The 21109-nt window shown below is 43.4% G+C and overlaps 1 protein-coding gene across 4 annotated transcripts in view; it reads left to right on the top strand.

Annotated features, from left to right (window-relative positions):
- whrna (whirlin a) overlaps positions 1-21109 on the top strand; it is a 175622-nt gene that overhangs the window by 83148 nt on the left and 71365 nt on the right. For all 4 annotated transcript variants that reach the window (XM_086187186.1, XM_086187188.1, XM_086187185.1 and 1 more), the window contains exons 2-3: positions 7417-7635; positions 14789-14914. In XM_086187186.1, coding sequence (XP_086043312.1) covers positions 7417-7635; positions 14789-14914 — 345 coding nt within the window. The remainder of the gene's footprint in view (positions 1-7416; positions 7636-14788; positions 14915-21109) is intronic.

Here is a 21109-nt window from a genome sequence, read left to right as displayed (position 1 = left end):
TCCTTCTTTGAAAAGTTTGCAACACAAACACGGAATAACTACTGTTTACCTCAGGATGGCTGCAATGAAAGATTAACTACAGTAGCTGCTGCCGTGATCATTTCCCAGAGTTAGGAGGTCTTGTGTGAGCGTTGCAAACTGCAAAGACACAAATCTGTCACTACAAGAGGAATTCCTTGATCTAGCTCACATGCTTTTCCCACCAGTACTCTAAACAACACGCTTCCACCTCCCCTGTCTTGTCACAAGACTGTTTTTGATCTGAATCCCGGCAGAGTCTTTACCATACATCCTTACGTGCTCCACACTGCTTGTGGGGTTGTTCATGTGGAAGCTATTGTGAATGATTACCTAAAGTAACTTAGTCCATCTTTCCTGATAAAGTCTTGCTTAGGGGGATGTGATGTTGTGTGTCGTCCCCATGTTGAGGGCTTGTCATACCACATGATGCTTGCAGAGGTGTCTGTAATTGTGCTCTACTCTTGTTTCCTTTGGCTTTGATGACTTTTAGCTGTCTCTTTGCCTTCGTCCTCACTTGTCTGGGCCTTCACTCGCGTGCATTCATCAGACTTTTCTCGTGCTGCCTCAGGTGTTGATACACACCGGTGATGTTGCCATGGGATGTAGTGATATTAACTTTTCAAGATTTACATAGCGTATCTTTATCTAAAGTGTCGACGTACCTGAATCCTAAATATCAACATGTTATCAATGTAGAGTTGTTTCTCTCAGCCAGTTAATTGACAGCTTGCTTGTCATGCTCCTGCTCATTGTGATCCACATTGATCCCACGGCAGTCTGCATGCCTGAAACTCTGCACACATCCAGGCACACACACACACACACACACACACACACACACACACACACACACACACACACACACACACACACACACGTTACATACATGCATGCATACAACACAATTAGAGGAGAAGTTGTAACTTTTACAGACACTCTCACACGTTAATTCAAATTACATCACAAATTGCGGCCTTTTATGCAGTCATGAAATTGCACAAACTCATTGTGATTAGATTAATCGTGCAGCACTGATGAGATGTAGAATTTATGACTTTCTTCATGTAGGAAGGATTTTGCAAGTCAAACGTGTGTGAATTAGTATCTGTGTGTGTATAAAAGTGTACTGCTGGTCGTTGACGTATGCTGTATGACAGCAGTAAACAATCCGGGGGAATGACAGATAGCCTGGTTGCTGCTCCGTTTGCCCCGTAGGTTTGTTTTTGTGTGACGCTGCACTCAGATAGCACGCTCTGATGCGCTTGACTTGGCTTGTGTGTTGTATTGTGTTCATGACAACGTATCCAGTCGATGCCATTAGCAAGATCAATTAGCAATGAGTGGTTTCAACTCTGCAGCCAAATCATTTGACAGCATTCCAGAAGAGGGCTTTTAACTGACGACCGGAGGACGGTTTTCTTTGGCGCTCATTAGCCCACCTGTCCAAATGGAAAACTTATTTCAACCCTCTTGAAAGCTGAGACTTTTTTTTCTTCTTGTTTAGGCCGCAAGTTTTCTTTGACGTTGCGCCAACTGTTTAACACACATATGGTCGAATAATTGAGAGAACAGAGGCTCTCTGGCCTTTTTAAAAATTGTAGAGAGTTTGGGTGCATTTAGAGACTTGAATAGTGTCCCTCAGTGAATCTGCAGATTGCATGAAGACAAGCACGTGTTTGTTTCTAATTAAAATCAGTCGCGAATAGCATTGTTTGTAAGGGAACTCGTGTTTTTTTTCTTTAAAATTAAAACTGCTTCACTTGTTTCATTAAAATGACTTTAAGTCCTCGAAAGTACCGGATTTACATGATTGGATTATTCTCATCTGGGTGTCTTCTAACATTGTTAAATAAATTGTAGTGGTGCAGCACTCTGCATACATTTGCTTTGATTCCAGCTCGATGGCAGGATATATATTTAGCTGATTACAGAGTTAGAATGGGTTCAACTTGGTTTAAACATGAGTAGTGGCTGATTTTATTTTGGTAGGTTTTCCTCTGCTGATGCGTCAAATGTGACTGACAGAAAGATTAATTGGAATGGTTAGGTTTCATCATTGTCACTGCTCAGGCAGAATGAAATGACACTTGTGGAGGCCTGATCCTCGTAGTCAACCAGCAGCTCCTTCAATTTGGAATGCAGCTGTACTCTGTATTAATCCGTCCACCCAGTTACCAGTGCCAGCAGGGGACCCCACACTTCCCCTCCCCTGTCCTCATAGAGGGACAATCCCCTCACCTGGTCCCCAGTTGTCCCATGGCCTCCTCCCAGCTGGAAAAGATTTGAAAAGGCCTCTTTATACTTACTAAATAAGGTCTTGATCATCCAACGCCATTTATCGTGGTCTTTACCTCCAGAGCCTGGCCCCAAGTAATGTTCATTTCTCCCTGCTTGGCTTCAGATGTTGGTGTTCTTTGGCCATCAAGGCTTTCGTTTTCCAGGCAGTGTCCATCTTATTGCTACCTTTGCTATCCTGTCCTGGTGCATTCTGAGTGTGCGTTCTACACACCAAGCTCTGTATAAAAAAAACCCCATCATCATCATCAAGAATTTATTTATTTATTTGTATTAATTTGCAACCGTAAAACTAAACAAACAGAAAACAACCATTTCATTTTCCACCTCCGGGGCCGTCTGGCAGTTTGTGGTGACCCAACGAAGACCACCTATGTTGGTTTGTCACACGTCTGTTCCACTTCGGTTTTTATGTCAGCAGAAATGGAAGGTTGACGTGTGACGGTGTGGCAGAAACGTCTGTGTATCGTCACAGAACAGAAAAGTGCTTTCCAAAAAAGTTTACCAGAGGTGACAATATACTGGTGAAACATAACCTTCCAGCCTTGGAACACTGCTCTTCATCAGTTACGCTGACAGCAGAGCTGTTGGTTCACTTGTGTCTGTATTATTTATGTATCTGTGGGGGGGCCTTGTAAACTGGTGGTGCGCCGCAGGGGGAGCAGCCGCGTGCTGGAAAGAGAACAATTCAGCTAATTGGTCAAAAGAATTGATGTCTTGTAAAAGTGTCATTGTTTAATGTGTGGATTCATATTGAGAACTTGTGACAAGCCCGTGGAGAATCTCACAGTCGGAAATCAGAAAATGACGCTACTTTTCTGAAGAGTTGACACCACCATCCAGCCATTTAATACATAACCAGGGTTTATGGGGTTATCCCCAGTGTTTCATAAATCACTTGTTACACTGTAATTTTCCTGACACACACACAGCGTACCTTTAAAGCCCCTCCAGTCTATAGCCATGCATCTCTAAGTGATGAAATTGGATGGTCTCTACAGCCGGCCTTTGTGCAGTCAGCTTTTGTATATAAAAAGGATTGCCTGGGCTCTCATGAGACTGTATTGTGTTTTTTTCTACAGCATCATCTGAGAGCAGTTTACCCACCATTGCCATTTCCCATTATTCTCTTCTGTATTTTCCATTATTTCCACCAGTGCTGTTTGTTCTTCTTGCAAACAGGGCCGGGTTTCATCAGCCTTAATCAGCACTTCTCCTCCAGGGATGCCACATTAGGACCACTGTACCCCAGCAATTTTATCAACCACTGTTTCTTATTTACAGGCCGGCGCAGCCTGTTAAACCTGTTGGCCGCCCTCCCTTGCTTCCAGTGCCCTCCATCGTTCCTCTCCCCCTCATCCGTCATCTGGGTCCCTGCTCTCTTGTGGTGTCCAAACAATGCTCATTTTGTCGTCATTCTCCATTTCCTCTAAATGCAGTGGCATTTCTCAGACAAGCGCACCATAATAGAGCCTGTTTGGTAATATAAATCAAAGGGATGTTCTGTTGTCACTTGCAAAAAGAAAAGCGTGTCAGCCAAATAACCTGAAACATTTCAGTGGATTGGATGAAATGTCAGATGCTTCGTCAAAATATTTCAGTCCTTATTTGTAAATCTTTTACTGCAGTTTGCAGTTGTTGGCAGCACAGAGATGTGGAGGGTGGGACAGTTACTCTATTCAACCTTTAGCTTAAGCATCTAGTGTTTCTAGTTTGAAACACATTCCAGGATGGTATTTATTGCTATTTTCCTTCAGGCTTTGATACCACCCAACCACATAATTTAGCCATGTGACTGATGATCATTTGTAGTTACAATCCGGTGGGTCGGAAACCTTGACAACAGAACGCAAAGGTCACGTTCTCTCAACCTTATTTTGTATCATGAACTCAAATGTGCAAAGAACAGGAGCATAGTGGTGCCATTCACTCATCGTGAGTCTGCTACTGGTGACGAGTCCATTAACACCTTTACCATCAGGGCCCTGTACTAGGAAGCCGAATTCGAGGGTTAGCGAGGTACTACGAAGGTACACAACAGAGTATATCTACCCTGGCAAATTACCAGCACAGACCTAACCAGCTCCAGTGCATAGTAAGAGGCAAGATAGGATATTAGAACATACACAAGCTCAGTCTATGGACCGAATCCCATCTCTTGTGCAATACCGTCATTATTAGAGGATCTTGTTGACCTCGGCGTGCGGATGTGGGTGGGCACCTATGGGTTTTTCGAGACAGATAAAACCCGTTGGCCTTTCCTGACGAGCGCCTCCATAAACACTAATGATTTCCACTCACAGCAGCGCTACTTGCTCAAAAAAATCTATTTGGCCATTTGACCAAGGTCATTTTATGTCCTGTATTATTTTCTGTACGTCTGTCCCTGTATAATGCAGCACAAAACAAAATGTGAACTAAGCTTTATACATTAAATTGCCAATCCGGAGGTTAAACTCGCATCTCCAAGGGGATGAAAATAAATTAAAAAGGCCTCATTGTTATTTAAATCAGTAGTGCAAGTCCTCATTTCTATTAAGACCCTCGTTAAAATGAGATTTATAACATTCATATCAATACTTTTTCAGGGTTTACATGGTTGGCCGAATAATCGCAGCAGCCCTATGTTATAGTTCAAGAGAGTTTCTTCTTGCGCTATGTGCAGTATTTTCAATGTGTGTTTCCATCCGTTTATCCTGATTGCATTTCAATTACCACGACCCCCCGGTGATGTCGGCTGGCTCGGAGGGAGGAGATGCGCTGATGCTCAAATCCCAACGATGACACAATCATAGATAGAGAAGATACACACACTTGTTTGAGTTTTGTAAGACTTCTGGTGTACAACTACCTCTTTACTGCTTTTAGGCTTTTGTGTGAGTAAATCATACTGTCATTACACTCTCTCCTGATAGACCTCGTCTGAAATCCTCCCTCTGTAAGAAATAGTCAAGTAAGTAGATGAAACTTGGTATGCTAGTCGATCTTGCTGGTGATATAGGAAAAAGACAGATGAGGCAAGATTGATGGGGGAGTTTAAATTAGTCGATGCCTGCTTAAGGAGAAAAAATGGGCTCATTGGGTTTGGTAAGAGCATTTACTTGAATTCCTGAGGGCAACTGCTACCTTAAGACCCTTCACTAACCTTCCACACGGGCTAAGCAGAAGAAGATTGAAGATTTGTTCTCCAGCAGCCCTCGTTCAAGAGTGTGCAAGGAGTTGTTTAGGTTGGAGCGGTGTTTCACCCCCTTTAAATTCTCCCCTGTGAATTCAATCGTGTTCAAAGTTGGCATTGTACTCTGCCAAGCATGCACCTAACCACTCCTCCTGATTAGATTTCTACACAGATGCACCTCATCCTTGGTCCTTATAAAGATGTCAAGGCTCCCCTTAGAGGTGTTGAGGAAAATAAGCTACCGCTGAAGGACAAAGCACCGACACAAATGCAAAACTCCAAAATATTGAAAAGACATGCAGCAATAAAAATGTGTCCGAAAAGAATTTCAACGTCAAAAAATGGTGCAAAAGAAACTTAATTTTTTTTCCATTCTCTTCTCCGCTGGTCTTTCACTCGCTGATAAATTTTTGCAGCTGCAAGGTCAAATTGAACCCATAAGTCCCCCTTCGTTTCCCACAGCACTTCTGGTGAAATCGTTATTTTACAGCTTTTACTTTTTGCGTGACACTTCCATATTTTTTGGTGTGTTTTAGTATTCCCTTAATATTTCTTTCTTGAATACTTTGGGTTTTTTTTTTTTTGCTTTCCTGGGACAGTTTTCTGGCCACGGAGTACATGAAGAGTAATAGAAGGAAGCTATTTGGATGTCCAGTTTAACCACTCTGTTGCAGCTCTGACCCTGTCGAGTGATGGACGGTGGGACTGATGCACTGTCGTCTTTAACGCATTCATGATGGTAAAATGTAGTACAGAGCGCAATGATGATTTCAGGGCCAATGTTGACTCAACATTTGGAGTGAATCTGATATTTTTAATTCTGTACATTCAATAAATGAAGACTTATAGTTAAGAAATTGTTCAAAATGGCATTGTTTGGAGTGATGCGTTTTTTTAAGGGTGTCCAATAATACAGAAACACATTGAGTGTCATCTGCTATTTTATCTGTATGCCATCAGACGGATACACAAATATTTTGGATTAAAAAAGAATTCTGCTTTTTCAAATACATAATTTTTACTTGTATTCTTCAGGAGAACAAATCACATAAACTTGTTTTTATACAGATAATATGGGCATCGGTAAATATCGGCTACCAGCCATATCAGTGGTAAAATACCAGATATGTGCCAAAAAATCATACATCCTAATTTTTTTCGATTCACTTGGATGTTAATAACTTCAGTGACGTGTACATTTTCATATTGTGATAGTAGAAACATTTCAACACACAATACTGTAGAACAGTCTATGGAGGAAACGTGACTGCTCAGTTGGCGTGCAGCGACCATCATATTCCCAGATATGATGTATTTATGGAAGGCCAACATAGAATTGGGTCCGTGGAACCCTTCAGAAATCATGAAGTGGGTCCAGCAAGGAGCTCACTGCCTGGTGACTTTTATAATATCTGTCTTAGAATTGGCTTTGTTTTCTGTAAAGAAATCGCTCTTGTTTTCACCAGAAAAATACAGTTGAGCTCTTCAGAGCTGCAGTCCTAGTCGGCGTGATCTCTGCAGACCAGCAGGCTCATGGGGATGCATTGATCTGCAGAGGGATTGTACACACACAGAGCTATCAGACAGCAGCGAGGCCCAGTCAAGAGTAATTTTCATTACAAATGTGTTAGAGATGTCCTTGTATGTGTGTGCTCACATGTGTGTGTGTGTGTGTGTGTGTGTGTGTGTGTGTGTCTTTGGATGGAGAGGAGCTGCACTGCAAAAAAAAATGTATTGTCGCTCTGCAATTGTTAATTTTCTCCCAAATAAGCCACTCGGCCTGATTTAATATTGTATCTCCCGTTAACATTGTGTGTATTCCTAGCTTTTTGACATGGACAACCTGGACTTCTGAAAGATGAGCTTTTTCTTCCTCTCTTCTCCTCTCCTGTCCTTTCCTGTCCTCCTCTTCTCCTCCTCTGCAGGTGCTGAAGGGTAGTAAAAAGCTATGTCTCTCTGTACGTTCAGTTGGGCGGATTCCAGGGGGCTATGTCACCAACCATGTTTATACCTGGGTTGACCCTCATGGTCGGAGTGTGTCACCTCCTCCTGACCTTCCTGAGCATCGGAGTGCCACCCTGAGGAGAAATGAGAGCCAGCGACGCAGTAACATGCAGCTACTGCAGGAGGGAGACGAAAAGAAGGTGAGGAACGAAGGAAGAGACGCAGTGCTGGAATAAATGTGTGTATTTCCTCACATGTTGATCATTCTTGGAATAACTTATCCCCAGAAAGAAAAATAAAATATTCATGCATGCAAGCAGTGGTCAAATAGTAGCTGGTATTTAATTAGAAGCTGCGTCTCACATAGAGCGTGATGGACGCCTCAAGTATTGGACAAGTTAAAACTACAGTAAACAAAAGGAGAGAGGATTGACCACGAGACAGTGGTCAAATATACCTGTCAAACAGACAGATTTAGAAGTGAGGGCAGCTGTCAAATAGAGGCCCACCTCTATTAAAGTCCTGGTACACTGAAGTAATAAGAAAATACAGTGCACCCATGTAAAGCAAGCAACAGAATTAGGTATGATATTAGTTCTATCTACCACGCAACTCTTCACACCGGAACTGCTGATGTTTGTGTGGACGTTTCTTGACCTACTCTAAGTGGAAACTCCGTGTGTTCATAAACTGAATTCCCATATGTGATGTAGTGACAACTTTATTGCTGTTGTTACATTTGCACATCAGTGTGCTTTGTAGTTTATCAATCGTTAAAGAACAGCTTACGCCTTTAAAGCAGAGTTTCGCACGAATCGCAGACAAACAGTCGACTGATACCAGATTCTTTATTTGTCAAAGGACGAGCCAAGGGCGAGATGAGTTACACACCCATTGCCTCATACAGATATCAAAAGTTAATCACAATTATTACTGGTTAGATGTAATAATAGCACACATCTGTTTTACAAACAGCACATATACATTTGAACTGTGTATGTGCACTAAAGTTGAGCAGTCCGTTTCCCAAATAGAGGCAGAATGAGAGTGAAGCATCGCAGCAGCACCGCGCCACCGAGCCTGGGAGAGTGGCTGCAGCCAGGCCTAGGCGCTGCCACCCCGGGGAGATGGCGAGGGCAGAGGCAGGATGGGGATGGGGTAAAGGGGAGGAGGATGGGGAGGGGGCAGGAACGGGGGGGGGAGGTATGTGCCATTCGTGTCAGCAACGCGGGTGGAATTCTCCTGAGGATAAACAATGGGAAGATGTCCTTCAGTAGCTGATAAGAATGCCGTGTTTGGGTTTGGGCAGAGGAGCCCACGTTCCAATCTGGCTTCTTTTAAAGTCCAGTCCAAAATCATATCATACTGTATTTTCCTGGTCCTCAACAGCGGCCTCTTTGCAGAGCGGTCAACTCCTCAGAGTTGGTTTCCACTTTGCGTTTCAGTTCACGAACCTACACAGTCGGTAGTTGCACCGCTTTGCCAACCTCGTTAATCATAACTGGCAGGTGTGGAGATCCAGATTTGGCGGTAGCCGTCGTCTGCCAATTCTGCAGTACGTGAGGGCACCTCCAAGTCCAGGGTGGAGGAGCCCCACAACCATGACTCTCGTCTCAGTCAAAAATGTTCAGGCATGTTTTTTTTAAACACCCCCACTGTGTTGTGGCAGTCACTGTTTTAAAAAATGTAACTAATAAGAACCACTAAAACAAATATAATGATATGATTAATATATAGGACACCAACATGAATATTAGTAAGCCTGAAAAAGCAGTTGACTTCCTTTTAGGTAAACTTGTGACGTGACATCAAACAACCTGCAAAGTAATGTCTTTTTTTTCAACCATTTATCACATCAGGAGTCATTTACAGAAATGATTGGATTCCTTCATTAACCTTTAAATGACACTCTCAACGTGGTGGGCTCACGCTGTCTCACCTTAGCTGGCAAAATGTAATATAACTGATGCTTTAACTGTCCGTTGCAGGCCTGGAGGATAATGGGAAATGGAGTTGACAAAAACAATGGAAGCCGCTTAACTGTGACTGAGCAAGAACACAAGTTTGAGTACACTCAGATGGCAGGAGCAGAGTCACTGAACCCTGAGTTGCATCTCCAATATGAGGAAATGAACCACTGGCCTGGTGGCTGTACCTGGTTGTCCAACAGGGGAAGACTTTCTCCCACTCTACCAGGGGAACTACCAGGCTTTTCCAGGTCATCTGGATCACTGTCTTAGCCAGTCAGAGGGCCCCTCGTGGGAGCAGCTAAGTGGGCTAACTAGTCAGCCGCTGTTTGATCTCTAAATCGCTGCTCACAGCTTTCTTCACGGCTGTTCCTTTTACTGGTCTGCAGTCTGCTGCTCTAGATTTTACAGCAGGATAAGTAGCACACCCAATTTTAAAGGAAAAATCTGCTATCACCACTTTCAGATACCTTTTCTCTTCTCTTTTTGTGTCTGAGCTTGGCTTGTGGCCTCTTGTCCTGTCTCTTCTCTTGATCAAAACTCCAGCACCTGGTTGAACTTCCACCACACAGCCAATCGCATCACAGGAAAATAACACGACTCATTAACTGCCGAAAACCTTCAATAACATTAAAAAAATAGATTGTGCACCGTTTCCCCACGTGCTCTCAGACACATAACCTATGACAGAGCACACTATACCACTGACATTGGACTGAACATGTCAATACTATTTAAAACAATATCACCCAGAACAAAACTTTTATTTGGAGCTGAAACAGAAGGCTAGGTATTGCCATTCCAGGACTGTTTAGAAATGGACTGATTGAATACCTCAGGGCCACCTGGGTTGCATCTACACAGCGTCTACGCTGTAGCCTACACTGCTAACCTATTCCGTTGTGACTATTCATGCTGGAGTGACTGGCTTGTGCTGCATACACCATCATATGCCATGGCAGGGCATCAATGCCACTGTCTCCAGCTTTGTGTACTTGCAGCGCTTGTGGCGGAGCTGGGTAACCTGTATTATGTACACAGTTATGCACTACACTTAGACGTGCCAACAAGGAGGCTTGAACCCACAGGGGCTAACATCAGCAGCACACCTCTTGAGGTATTGCGGAGTGAAGTTTAGTAACTGCTGTACCCGCTGGCCACCATTGCACTTGGTTTCTGTATAAAAACTTTGATTTTGAAAGCAGGATAAATGTGGAATATGCTTCAGTGGCAGGAAAGAACACTAATCTATTCCTCCTCTGGTCTAAAGAATGAAAGTGGCACACCAGAGCGCTCAAATTTCCTGGGGACCATGAACACCACTTTCATGGAGACTTGAGGCTCTGTGAAGGAAGACAACAGCGGGCAACGTTAGCTGAGGTCTCTGCCGAACCAAAGTACCATAGGAATCAAAGAAGGAGTCTGTACATACCAACGTCAGTGTAACGAAAATACCAAAAGATTTGCCCCCCTAAATGCGATGGGATTTTCTATGGCCTGCACTACACCCCTCAACTGTACTTGGTGGAAATCTCCTTTTTGTGTAATCTGGCTTACAGACATAACCTCCTTGGTGGAGGTAATTACAGTAATAGTAATTGGATCTTCGGCCCCACTACCCTTCACTTTGTCACCACCTCTTAACCTGCAGGGAGGGAAGTGTCCCAGCTGTTTAAAAGATTTATGACAGTCGAACTTTAAAATTTTCATCTTAGAGCTATACATAAATCTTCAGTGTTTCAACTCGGTTAATACAGGCTGCAGTTAGATCACATTTGAAAACAAGACTTCCAGCGCTCTTCGTGAGATAATCCCTGAGACATCAGTGAAAATGGGCAGAGAATACATAGCACTTGTGTATTATTTTTTTTAGAAAAAATAAGTATGACATTTCAGATTGTGGACGTATATGTTTTGGATTTGCCTCATGAATAATGTCATGGAAACAATTTATTTCACTGTCTGGATATTGAAATTATTTTCGAGACAATATTTCAACTGTGATCATCATGAGATTTATGTCACATTGCTGCATGTAGGCAGCCATAAAACCATGTGACAGTTCTGCTGATCCAGTCCCAGTCATTGTCACGGCCATCTCAGTCCTGGTTGCACACCACAAATTCAAGTCTTTAACACAAGCACATGCTTGACAACAGGCTTGCAACTGCTTAAATCGTACAAAGCCTCTTCACTGTAAGACTAAACTGGGGGTTAAAAAAGTCTGTCAAAAAGATGTAATGAAAGAGAGACAAGGTCCAATTTAGAGCCCTGTTCTGCTTTATTATTACACTCCCGCCCGTTTCAGCAACATGCTTTCAGTCCCTCCCACAAACTCGTACAACTTTAATGTTTGGGCCCGGACAATAATAGGATTCAATTGATTTTGTGTCTTATCCTGTCCAGCAGGGTATACAGGTTATTTTATTATTAGGCATTAAAGTGATACTTCCCTTTCCAGTACTGACAAATGGATAGCTTGAGCTCACTAAGACATTTTCACTCCTGCATTTCTTCTTTCTGACTCCAGCGCTCATAAAACTGTCCAAAAACATCTGCTTACAAACTCCTCAGCACATCGTCCTTATACTCCACATCATCTTTTTGCAGCTGTACGCTCAAACACTTTGATTTGAGCTAGAATCACGCTTCAATACTGTGATATACTTTAGATGAAATATTGTAATATTGTAATGTAATGCAATGATATAATGTAATATCGACTTGCACAACACTACCCCGATGCAGTCCTGGTCTTGTGTGTACTCACTCCATGGATTGTGGCAATCATGAGATGGGAAAGGCCAAGTGAGAGAGAGAGAGATAAGGTTCCTCAAACAAGCCAGGCTAATTTGCTCATTGTAATATGTATAGCACAGCACAGGTACAGGAATCCCTACCGAGATGAAATGCAAATCCCAAACAAAGGCTTCCCACCACCTCAGATCCAGTTGTGTACAAATCAGAGACATCAGGCTACTGGGATGTCCTTTAGACATATCATTAATTCCAGGATGACAGACGATACCAGGGACCTCTAAGAGCTACAAGGGTGATGAGGGGATGATTCTTTCATTAAAACTATTCTTCATGTGCTGCATGAACATGAATTCCTCCATGACATCATACTTGCTAACCTCCCTGCAAGCTGATTGTTGTTATTAAGCGAATAATTGCAGTGCTATAAACACTAAATCACAGTACCAGACACCAGTCAGGAATTCAGAGGGCTGAAGCTGATGTTGTCTAATAGAGGTATTTGCATACATAACATCTCACGGTCACTGGGATGCAACTGAGACAGCTGCATTAGCGTCACACTTAATAACCCAAGGCTTCAATTTCCTGGAGATGAATCTGAATTTAATGTTTGCCAAAGCTAAAGCTGGGCACACATTACAGGATTTAAATAATTTGACCCGTTTTTAAATTTGCGTTGATTCATTCACGTAAGGAGAATCTTCACAGAGGTTCTTCTCTCTAATCTCTACCATGCACACACTTCAAGATTTGAAAATAATGGCTCATCTCAGCGCAGGATCGTCGCTAAGATGGTCCTGTCAGAGGGAGCAGTGTGGTCTCACGAGGCAGCAGGTGGAAACCAAAGGGAGGTTTGGTGTGGCAAGTTGCTGTAGCAAACCCTTCACACGGAGAAAACAAAACAATCAGACAAACACATCTGGATGGGCAAGAGTTTGGGTAGACAGTAATTCATTATGTTAGCATAGCCGTTGCTTGGCAACATGATCTGCTCGCTAATATCAAACATGTTTGAAGAAATCTGGATCAGATTGGACCTGTAACCCCCACAATCACATGTGTCTGGGCTGATAATGGTTGAGTTTGGAATGCCCCCACCATTGTTGGGAGGACTGAATCAGATCCCAAACGTATTATTAGCCATCAATGTGCCTATCCAAGTGTAAAATTTAATTTGGTCACCTTGGTCACCGTACCTTGGCTGAGGAGTGTTAAGTAACTCCTGAGCAGGCCACGTGTGAGCAGCTCTTAAAAGCGGCAGGATCGGGGCTCAACACTGATTGAGCTAAAGTGAGCTGTTTTTTTTAGCGAGCACAGCTTTTACCTCATAAAAAAGTAATTATGCCAACTCACAAGGTTTGTATCGCTGAAAAAGCACAAAGGGTCTAAAGGGGGCAGTTCTTTAAACCTTTGTGCTATGTCGGGCTAGACCACAGGACCTCGCTCAACCTCAGCCCGGCGTGTTTGTTGATGGTTGGAGCTGGGAACCACAAACAGGCAGGAGACCAATGAGTGCAATCAAGAGTATTTATTTGCACAATGCAAGATGAATCACCAAGTTGTCCCCGACAACAACAAAGTGTGTCAGTTCCTGAAGTCTGACAAAGACCTGATTCTGTCCCTGATCCAGTGTTTTGTAGAGAGTTAAACAATGTTTCAAATGTAGGTAGATCATCTTCGCTGTCAGGCAGTTCCTTCTTCTGATTGGTTGGTCATCTCCTCCTTATACTCTAAAATTGCTGAGATGATCTTTGAAGAAGCATAATTTTCTGGCATAAACACACACACACACACACACACACACACACACACACACACACACACACACTCACCTGCTTCTTTATCTGTCAAAGGTCAAGAGTGCACAACAGTTACAAGCCACTCCCGCTCTGCACGCTCTGCAGACTGGCAGTATCTCTCTGCGATGGGCTCATCCTCATGTGAACTATCCTAGACACAGAGACACTTGGTACTTCCTGAATCCTTGAACCTTCTTTGTCCGTACAGCATGTCTAAGCATGACACGGCATATGAAAATAATAATTTCTAACAGTTCTAAACATGACATAGCACAATAATTACTAACAGTTCTAAACATGACATAGCAAATGAAAACACTAATTTCTCATAGTTACCTGTTTTTGAAGAATGAACAAGTATTGGTATGTCCACTCACTTTTAAACATTGTGTTTTCTGCATCACCTTACTTTCAAGCAAGCCATGTCTGCTCATTCTCTTCCGCGAAACACTTGATTCGATCGACTCAGCTGAGTGACGCTATGATCACGGCAAGTTATTGCAGTATTAACTGGATTAGCTGCACCTGGCACCTGTAGACGCGCCTGTTAGGAGAGAAAATAATAGTGCTCTGGGAGGATTATTACAAGTTTTGAAGTATTTGCCAGTCAGTCATTGGTCACAGGTCTGGATGGAACTGTCACATGGCCGAACCTGGACCGCTGTCTGCCATTTGTTAATGCCTAGTATACATGATGAGGCATGACACTGTGGGAAGTGTGTCATGCTGCAAATGTCGACGTTTGTGTAAAATGATGTCTATTTCACACCACTTCAGATTTTTAACCTCCCCCCTGCTCTCATCACCCCCTTCTCTGTCTGCACCAGGTCAACTTGGTTCTAGACGATGGCCGCTCTCTGGGTCTGATGATCCGTGGTGGAGCAGAATATGCTTTGGGTATTTACATCACGGGAGTGGACCAGGGATCAGCAGCCGAGTGTGGAGGGCTGAAGGTAATACATATCCTCTGCCTGTCACCTTGACCTGACGGAGATGTTTATTATTTTAGTTTTTGCCATGCTTTTGTTATTCTTCCTTTCCCAAGGTTTCTCTGCATGCGGCTCTTAGCATTTTTGCTACATAATAGAAGATGTATCAAATTATAAATACAATTACTTCGAGGTGCTTTTTCTAAATTTGTTTATATTCATTCTTGTAGTATTCTAGTAATCCATCTGCCTGGGCACATCAGCATCCGTATTGGAGAGCAAACCATGTGGGAGCTCTCCTCTCACACGTCCCCTGGACAGTCTGGTCTCTGTCACTTGCACCTGAACTATTTTTAAGAACCTTTCAACAGTTGTGTTACATTGGTTTGGCTTCCAGAAAACATTGGATTCTGTAGCAGCAAAGGGTTAGAGAGATGTGGAAAAGGATACAGGATGAAGTTGGTTGTCATGATGCAACTATTTATGAATACAAGCAGCTGTTGTAGCAAAATACCAGCAACCGCTGCTTGGCAACAACATCGCATACAAGAAACTCTCCAAATCTCCAAAGTTCACTTTGACTGGACTCCCCTTTTCCACTTCTGGATTGGACCGGAACTGTTTACACTGAGGTCATTCTAAAAGTACAGTGACTGGCCTGCAAAGACCAGTCACTTGTGCCAACAATGATATGATGTGAATCTGTTATTCATTCAGCGACTTGATTAAATGGCAACCAAGAAGACCCCCATTTGAATTGTGCTGGGGTCGTGATCTCACCCGCAATTTTACTCGGTCCTTCACTCTTCAGTTTCAGAACCAAGGGTTAGAATCACACCCCTGAGCGAGGGAGAGAGCAGTGGAGCACACAACTGTACTGCCATCATTTAAGGTATTAGGTAGTAAGTGTACCGTTCTGTGCCATGTGCATAAATGCAGATTAATTGCTGAGCAATCATATGCCTAATCCTCTATTGTCATGCAGACTTGCTGCAGGTAGCAGTAATGATGTTTGCGGTGTCTGTCTTATTAAAATGGACTTTTGATCTTTTCCTAAGGCACTGAAATATTTTTTTTGATTCAAAGATAGCTTTTTATTATACCTAGTAATGCAGCAGGTACTCTACTTCATGTAAGTATACATGGGCAGTACTGGATGGTGTTATCTTGACACCTCACTATGATCCAGGACCAACACAGTTATGGTCTTGAACTGTGGACTGAGGAGACTCAGTGAGAAGTTACCTTTACCTTTTTTTCTGGGATTTTTCCTTTCTGTTATCAGATACAAAAAGGACCAGGCTCACGCTGGAAGGCTGCATTAGTAGATTACACATTAGGCTGTTTTTCTTTGGGAAGAACTACCACATATTCTTATTTGCATTCTTACTTCCTTGTTCCTGCTGAATATTCAATGATTTTATGCCCTGAGTGTGGATACTAAACCACAAAAGTTGTTGGGAGCTGCTTCATCAGCTCTGTCACCTGTGAGGGATTCAGTTGGTTAGTTTGCCTTAAAGACAGTGAGGAAGAGCACATGGACTCAAACGTCTCAGTGGCAAGAAAAACAGATGAATCAACTGGAGGGCTGTCCTGAACTATTTTTCTTAAATATGCTTTCCTCTGAATGTAGCCATGTAATAATGAGAATTGTCCTGGTGGCTTCCATAGTTTTAGTGATGACTGCTCTTTCTGTAGCCTGCCAAGAGACCCCGTAGGTCCTCACAGACATCCTCAGGGGAGGGTAGAAACAAAACATCAAACATTATCAACTAAGTCCGTGGAGGCGTCTTCACACTGTCGTGAAAATGTTAAATTATCAATAGTAAGATTTTTAGCCATCAGACGAGGCCATCGAGGCAAAGAAATGAAACTCAGATTCAGATTCATAATACTTTATTAATCGCTTGTGGGAAATTCCAAATTTCACGCTCAGTTGCCTCATACAGCTCTCACAAATAATCACAATTATTACCGGTTTAATTTGGCACTCATCCAAACTCTACAAAGCACATATACATTTGATTGTGTATGCACGCTAAACTTGAATAGTCCGTTGTTCAAATGGAGGCAGAGAGAGTGTGAGGCATCGCAGCAGCACCGCGTTGCTGTTTACTTGGGGGGGGGGGGGGGGGTAGGCTGCAGCGAAGGTCTCGGCGCTGCCACCCTGAGGAGGTGGAGAGGGCAGAGGCAGGATGGGGTGGGGGAAAGGGTGGAGAGGATGGGGGAGGTCAGGAGCACGAGGGGGGGTGGACAGTGCGTGCAGTTTTGCGTCACCAACGCGAAATGAACGGCTTTCAGAACCTCAGCAGTAGTCAAGAAATATGGGCTCCCACTAAACCTTCCAATAAAAGCTCCTCTTCAGTTGTTGTTGATTGTGATGATCCCAACTAGGTGATAAAAAGACATTTGATGCTTTTCCAGTTCAGTTCACAGTCTAAAATATGACGGTTAGAGGCTGATTTTTAAATCCAATGCAAATATAAGAATAGGCAGCCACTGATCCCTTCACTTTACGGAGGAATCCATCCCTGGAGTGCACAGACACAGCAATGACAGGGGGAGGGTGGGAATAGAAATCTCTGAGCCCTTCATCTGGTGCCTGTTGCCTGTTAGTCATCAGCCCGTCAACCAACCAATTAGAGAGTCAGCGTAAACAGATACCTACTAGAGGTTGTCATTCTAATAAAACAGGTGCGCACACACACACAAACACACACACACACACACAACAGCATCTCAGAGATGGAAGAGGCTTTAATAGCCTTCGATGCCTTATACCATGCACTTTTCTGCTTTTCCCCTCAACGTATTGTCGTTATTTTAAATGTATGAACTACTTAGGGCATTTTCCCGCCTGTCTTTCAGCAATGCTTTTGTTGAATTGGTGGGACGCTTCAGTAGACCCCCAGCTTTCACCTGCAGAGCCAAATGACAGGCGCCGTCTCAGCTGAGTGAAGGGAAGCACAGCAACTACCTCCTAGATTCAGACGCACTCCACATTTTTAGCACACACACACACACACACATTCAGACAAGCAGGATATGGGTGAGACTCTACGTAGTACAATCCCATGATGCATAACATGGCAAGGTGTGAAGAATCTTTAGTTGAACTGGCCGTTTATGTAGGTCAGGAATATATCTGTGGAATATAGCGTATCTCCAAGGGGATCATTATTCTACACAACCCTCCCAGTATCACTGTCTAGCTGTGTCTATGCCCAAGGCGGGATAATAAGAATGCGCCCTGTTAATATTTCCTCTTTCACAATTTAGAAAAAAGGGGGGGAATTGACATAAATGGACATGAATCAAGACGCCCACCAACACTAAATGTGGCACACCACCCTTCCTGCCATGGTTAGAACAAAATGTTCCATGGAATAATGCTTGTTTTTATGTCTGGTTTGTGCGTACCAAGAGAGTGGTTGTCATCCTCGACAGCACGCTCTCCTTCACATCCTACATTAATAACGTGACCCGGTCAGCTTACTTCCATCTCTCGCACCTCACACCACTGCCATACTGGTTCACTTGTCATCTTGACTACTGCAACTCCCTTCTGTTTGGTCCCCCTCAGAAAATCCTCCACAGACTTCAACAGGTTCAGTATTCCACTGCTCTTGTTTTCACAAGGACCCCATCCACCTGTCATACCACACCCTTCCTGCAGCAGCTCCACTGGCTCCCCATCACTTACAGAGCTTTCAGCTGCCCTGACACCCCCCCCCCGACCCCAGCAACACCGACTCACTCCCCTCGCTTCAAATCCCAGTACAAACTCATCTGTTCAACCTTTCATACTGTCTGTGAGTGGGAAAGCCTGAACAGATGTTGCTTTGTTTCTTAGTTTTTAACAGATGTGTGTTTATTGTCTACATCTGATTGCTGTGTATTTTATTGTATTTTTACTCAGTTTTTAAGTCCTTGAGTGTCATGCCCATAAATAGAATGTATTATTATTATTATTATTATTATTACTAGCATGACAAGTTGTGTCAACTGCATAGTATGCCAATTTTTTAGAGTAGGTTGGTGATGCTAGATTCGCCAGTTAAATAATTTATGCAAATTGAATTGTGTTTTGCACTCACTTGTAATTGTAGCGGGGCTTTACAACAATCATGTTACTGTGTTGGACATACGGTAACAATACAATATACTGAGAGAGCGAGCCGCTGACTTAGTGGATCAATGTGCTGGGTGCACCTCAATCAAGGCTTTATAAGATTTCACCTGTTTTAAGATTTTTCCTGTTTTAAATCAATATGTGGTGGGCCACCTCAAGAAATCAATCAGTCAGACAAATGTTGTAGCACTTGGCTGTTAATTTCAGACAAGAAACATCTGAGCCACAAGGTCCCTGAACACATAGGAGGTGGTTTCCCAGTGGGTCAGACAAGCAATTTATGACCAACTGCAAAGAAATAAAAGAGACAGGACAGATAGTGAGAGACAAGATCCAATCAAATAGGATTCCGTCCCAGGCTGGGAGGTCCAGGGGCATGGGCTGACATTCTCTGGTTCAAACTGAAGCCTGAAGCCCTCCGCTGGACCTTTGAATATTTGCTGTGGAGTGCCAGCAGAGGTCTGAGGACAACAAATGTTGTTTGAGACAGCCCCGGTACAGAAGAGGCAACCCAGTGGCTTTTGTTTTGTTGTGAAGCGACTGTAATTGCACCTTGTTGAGTAACCACAGACAAACCACAAACAGGATCAAGGTGAACCCGGGTTTTAAGCTTGTGCTTACCAGAATATTCAAACTGATGACACTGCTGACATTTTCTCTTCTCAGAGACGCATATGAGTTCGAATTGATGTGCACTTAAAGAAGGAGGCATTTTAGCTGCCTCCTTGTCCTGCATCAGACTGTCTCCAGTCTTTGTGTCTATACATTGGTTTTCATCATGGTGCAGTGACTATGATGGATGGCTTATTTGGCTTCCAGGCTTCTAAAATCATCACACTACCAAGATGTCACTGCCTCGCGCTTCAGTCGAGGAGAAAATGAAAGCTCGACTGTGTAAATGTTGCCTCATAGTTTCAACCGGAAGCCTCGTAAACCCAGTGCCTTTTAAATCCTGGCAAGTGTATAGCATTAATGTTCCTGCAGAGACCAACGTTCTCCACTGGAGCACACACAGAATTGTGTGACTATGCATGTCTGTGTAAGGCCTGTTAAAGCTGGGATCATGTTCTCGTGTGCTGTAGAATGACAGGATGCTTTTTTCTAGTCCTTGAAATACACAAATTGCACCTCTCTGTGCACCCAAAGGTCAGTGCTGCCCAGTGCTCTTTAGTTGCCATCTGGCTGGTTCCGTTTAATTAATACCGAGGGGAAAAGGTCATGCCTGTGGTGACGTCAACACAATCAAAGTCACTGGGGAATTTTGAGAAATGTACATTTGCAGTTTAATCGTATTGCTCATATTCTCCATCTTCAATCTTCAATCACTTGATTCGGGTCACAGAGGTGGCAGCTCCAGCAGGGGGCCGCAGCCTCCCCTCTCCTTGGTCACATCAACCAGCTCAGACTGGAGGATCCCCAGGTGTTCCAAGGCCAGCGTAGAGATTTGGTCCCGGACCTGGGTATGACCCATGGCCTCCTCCCAGGTGGACGTGTGTGGAAGACCTCCAGATGGTGCCCACATGGCACCCTCAATAGATGTCCAAACCACCTGGAGTACAATATTTTTTGAAACATCGTACTCAAAGAGAATACTTCTGGATTTGTTAATTAAAAGCTACAGTGAGGTCAGGAGTACATGAAGAATAAGACATCACACCTGTCTTATGAAGTAATCCTCCTTTAGTACTCTAATTCGGTATGGCTGCGTGTGTGTGTGTCTACACATTTGTTTTGTTTTACTGGCACCAGTGTTAATAGTATGCAGGGGTTTGATTGGGTCGTGAGGTGTTAATATTTGCTGTGTTTTGTTTCTCTAGTGAGCTACATTATTAGCTTGGGTACACCTGGCGCCATCTGTGGATGGGACTGGTTGCTGATTGGCTTAGAGCCAGTGTTGTATTATAACTTAAAGCTACGTCTGTTTTCTGTATCCCCTGATGAAGCCATTGTTTGCTGATCCGCATAGGGAATGCCAAAACATGGCATAGCCAAAAACAATCACTCTACAACACTGGACCTTGAGTGTCTTGTTCCCTCGGTATCCCAGTCTCTCTTTGGTACACCATTTTCCCTCCAAGTTGGCAACT

This window comes from Aulostomus chinensis, chromosome 19, assembly GCF_037954235.1.
Source record: "Aulostomus chinensis isolate RoL2024-O1b breed Wild chromosome 19, RoL_Achi_v1.0, whole genome shotgun sequence".
Lineage (NCBI taxonomy): Eukaryota > Metazoa > Chordata > Actinopteri > Syngnathiformes > Aulostomidae > Aulostomus > Aulostomus chinensis.
Note: the sequence above shows the minus strand (reverse complement) of the source record. Positions and strands in the feature narration are given on the sequence as shown.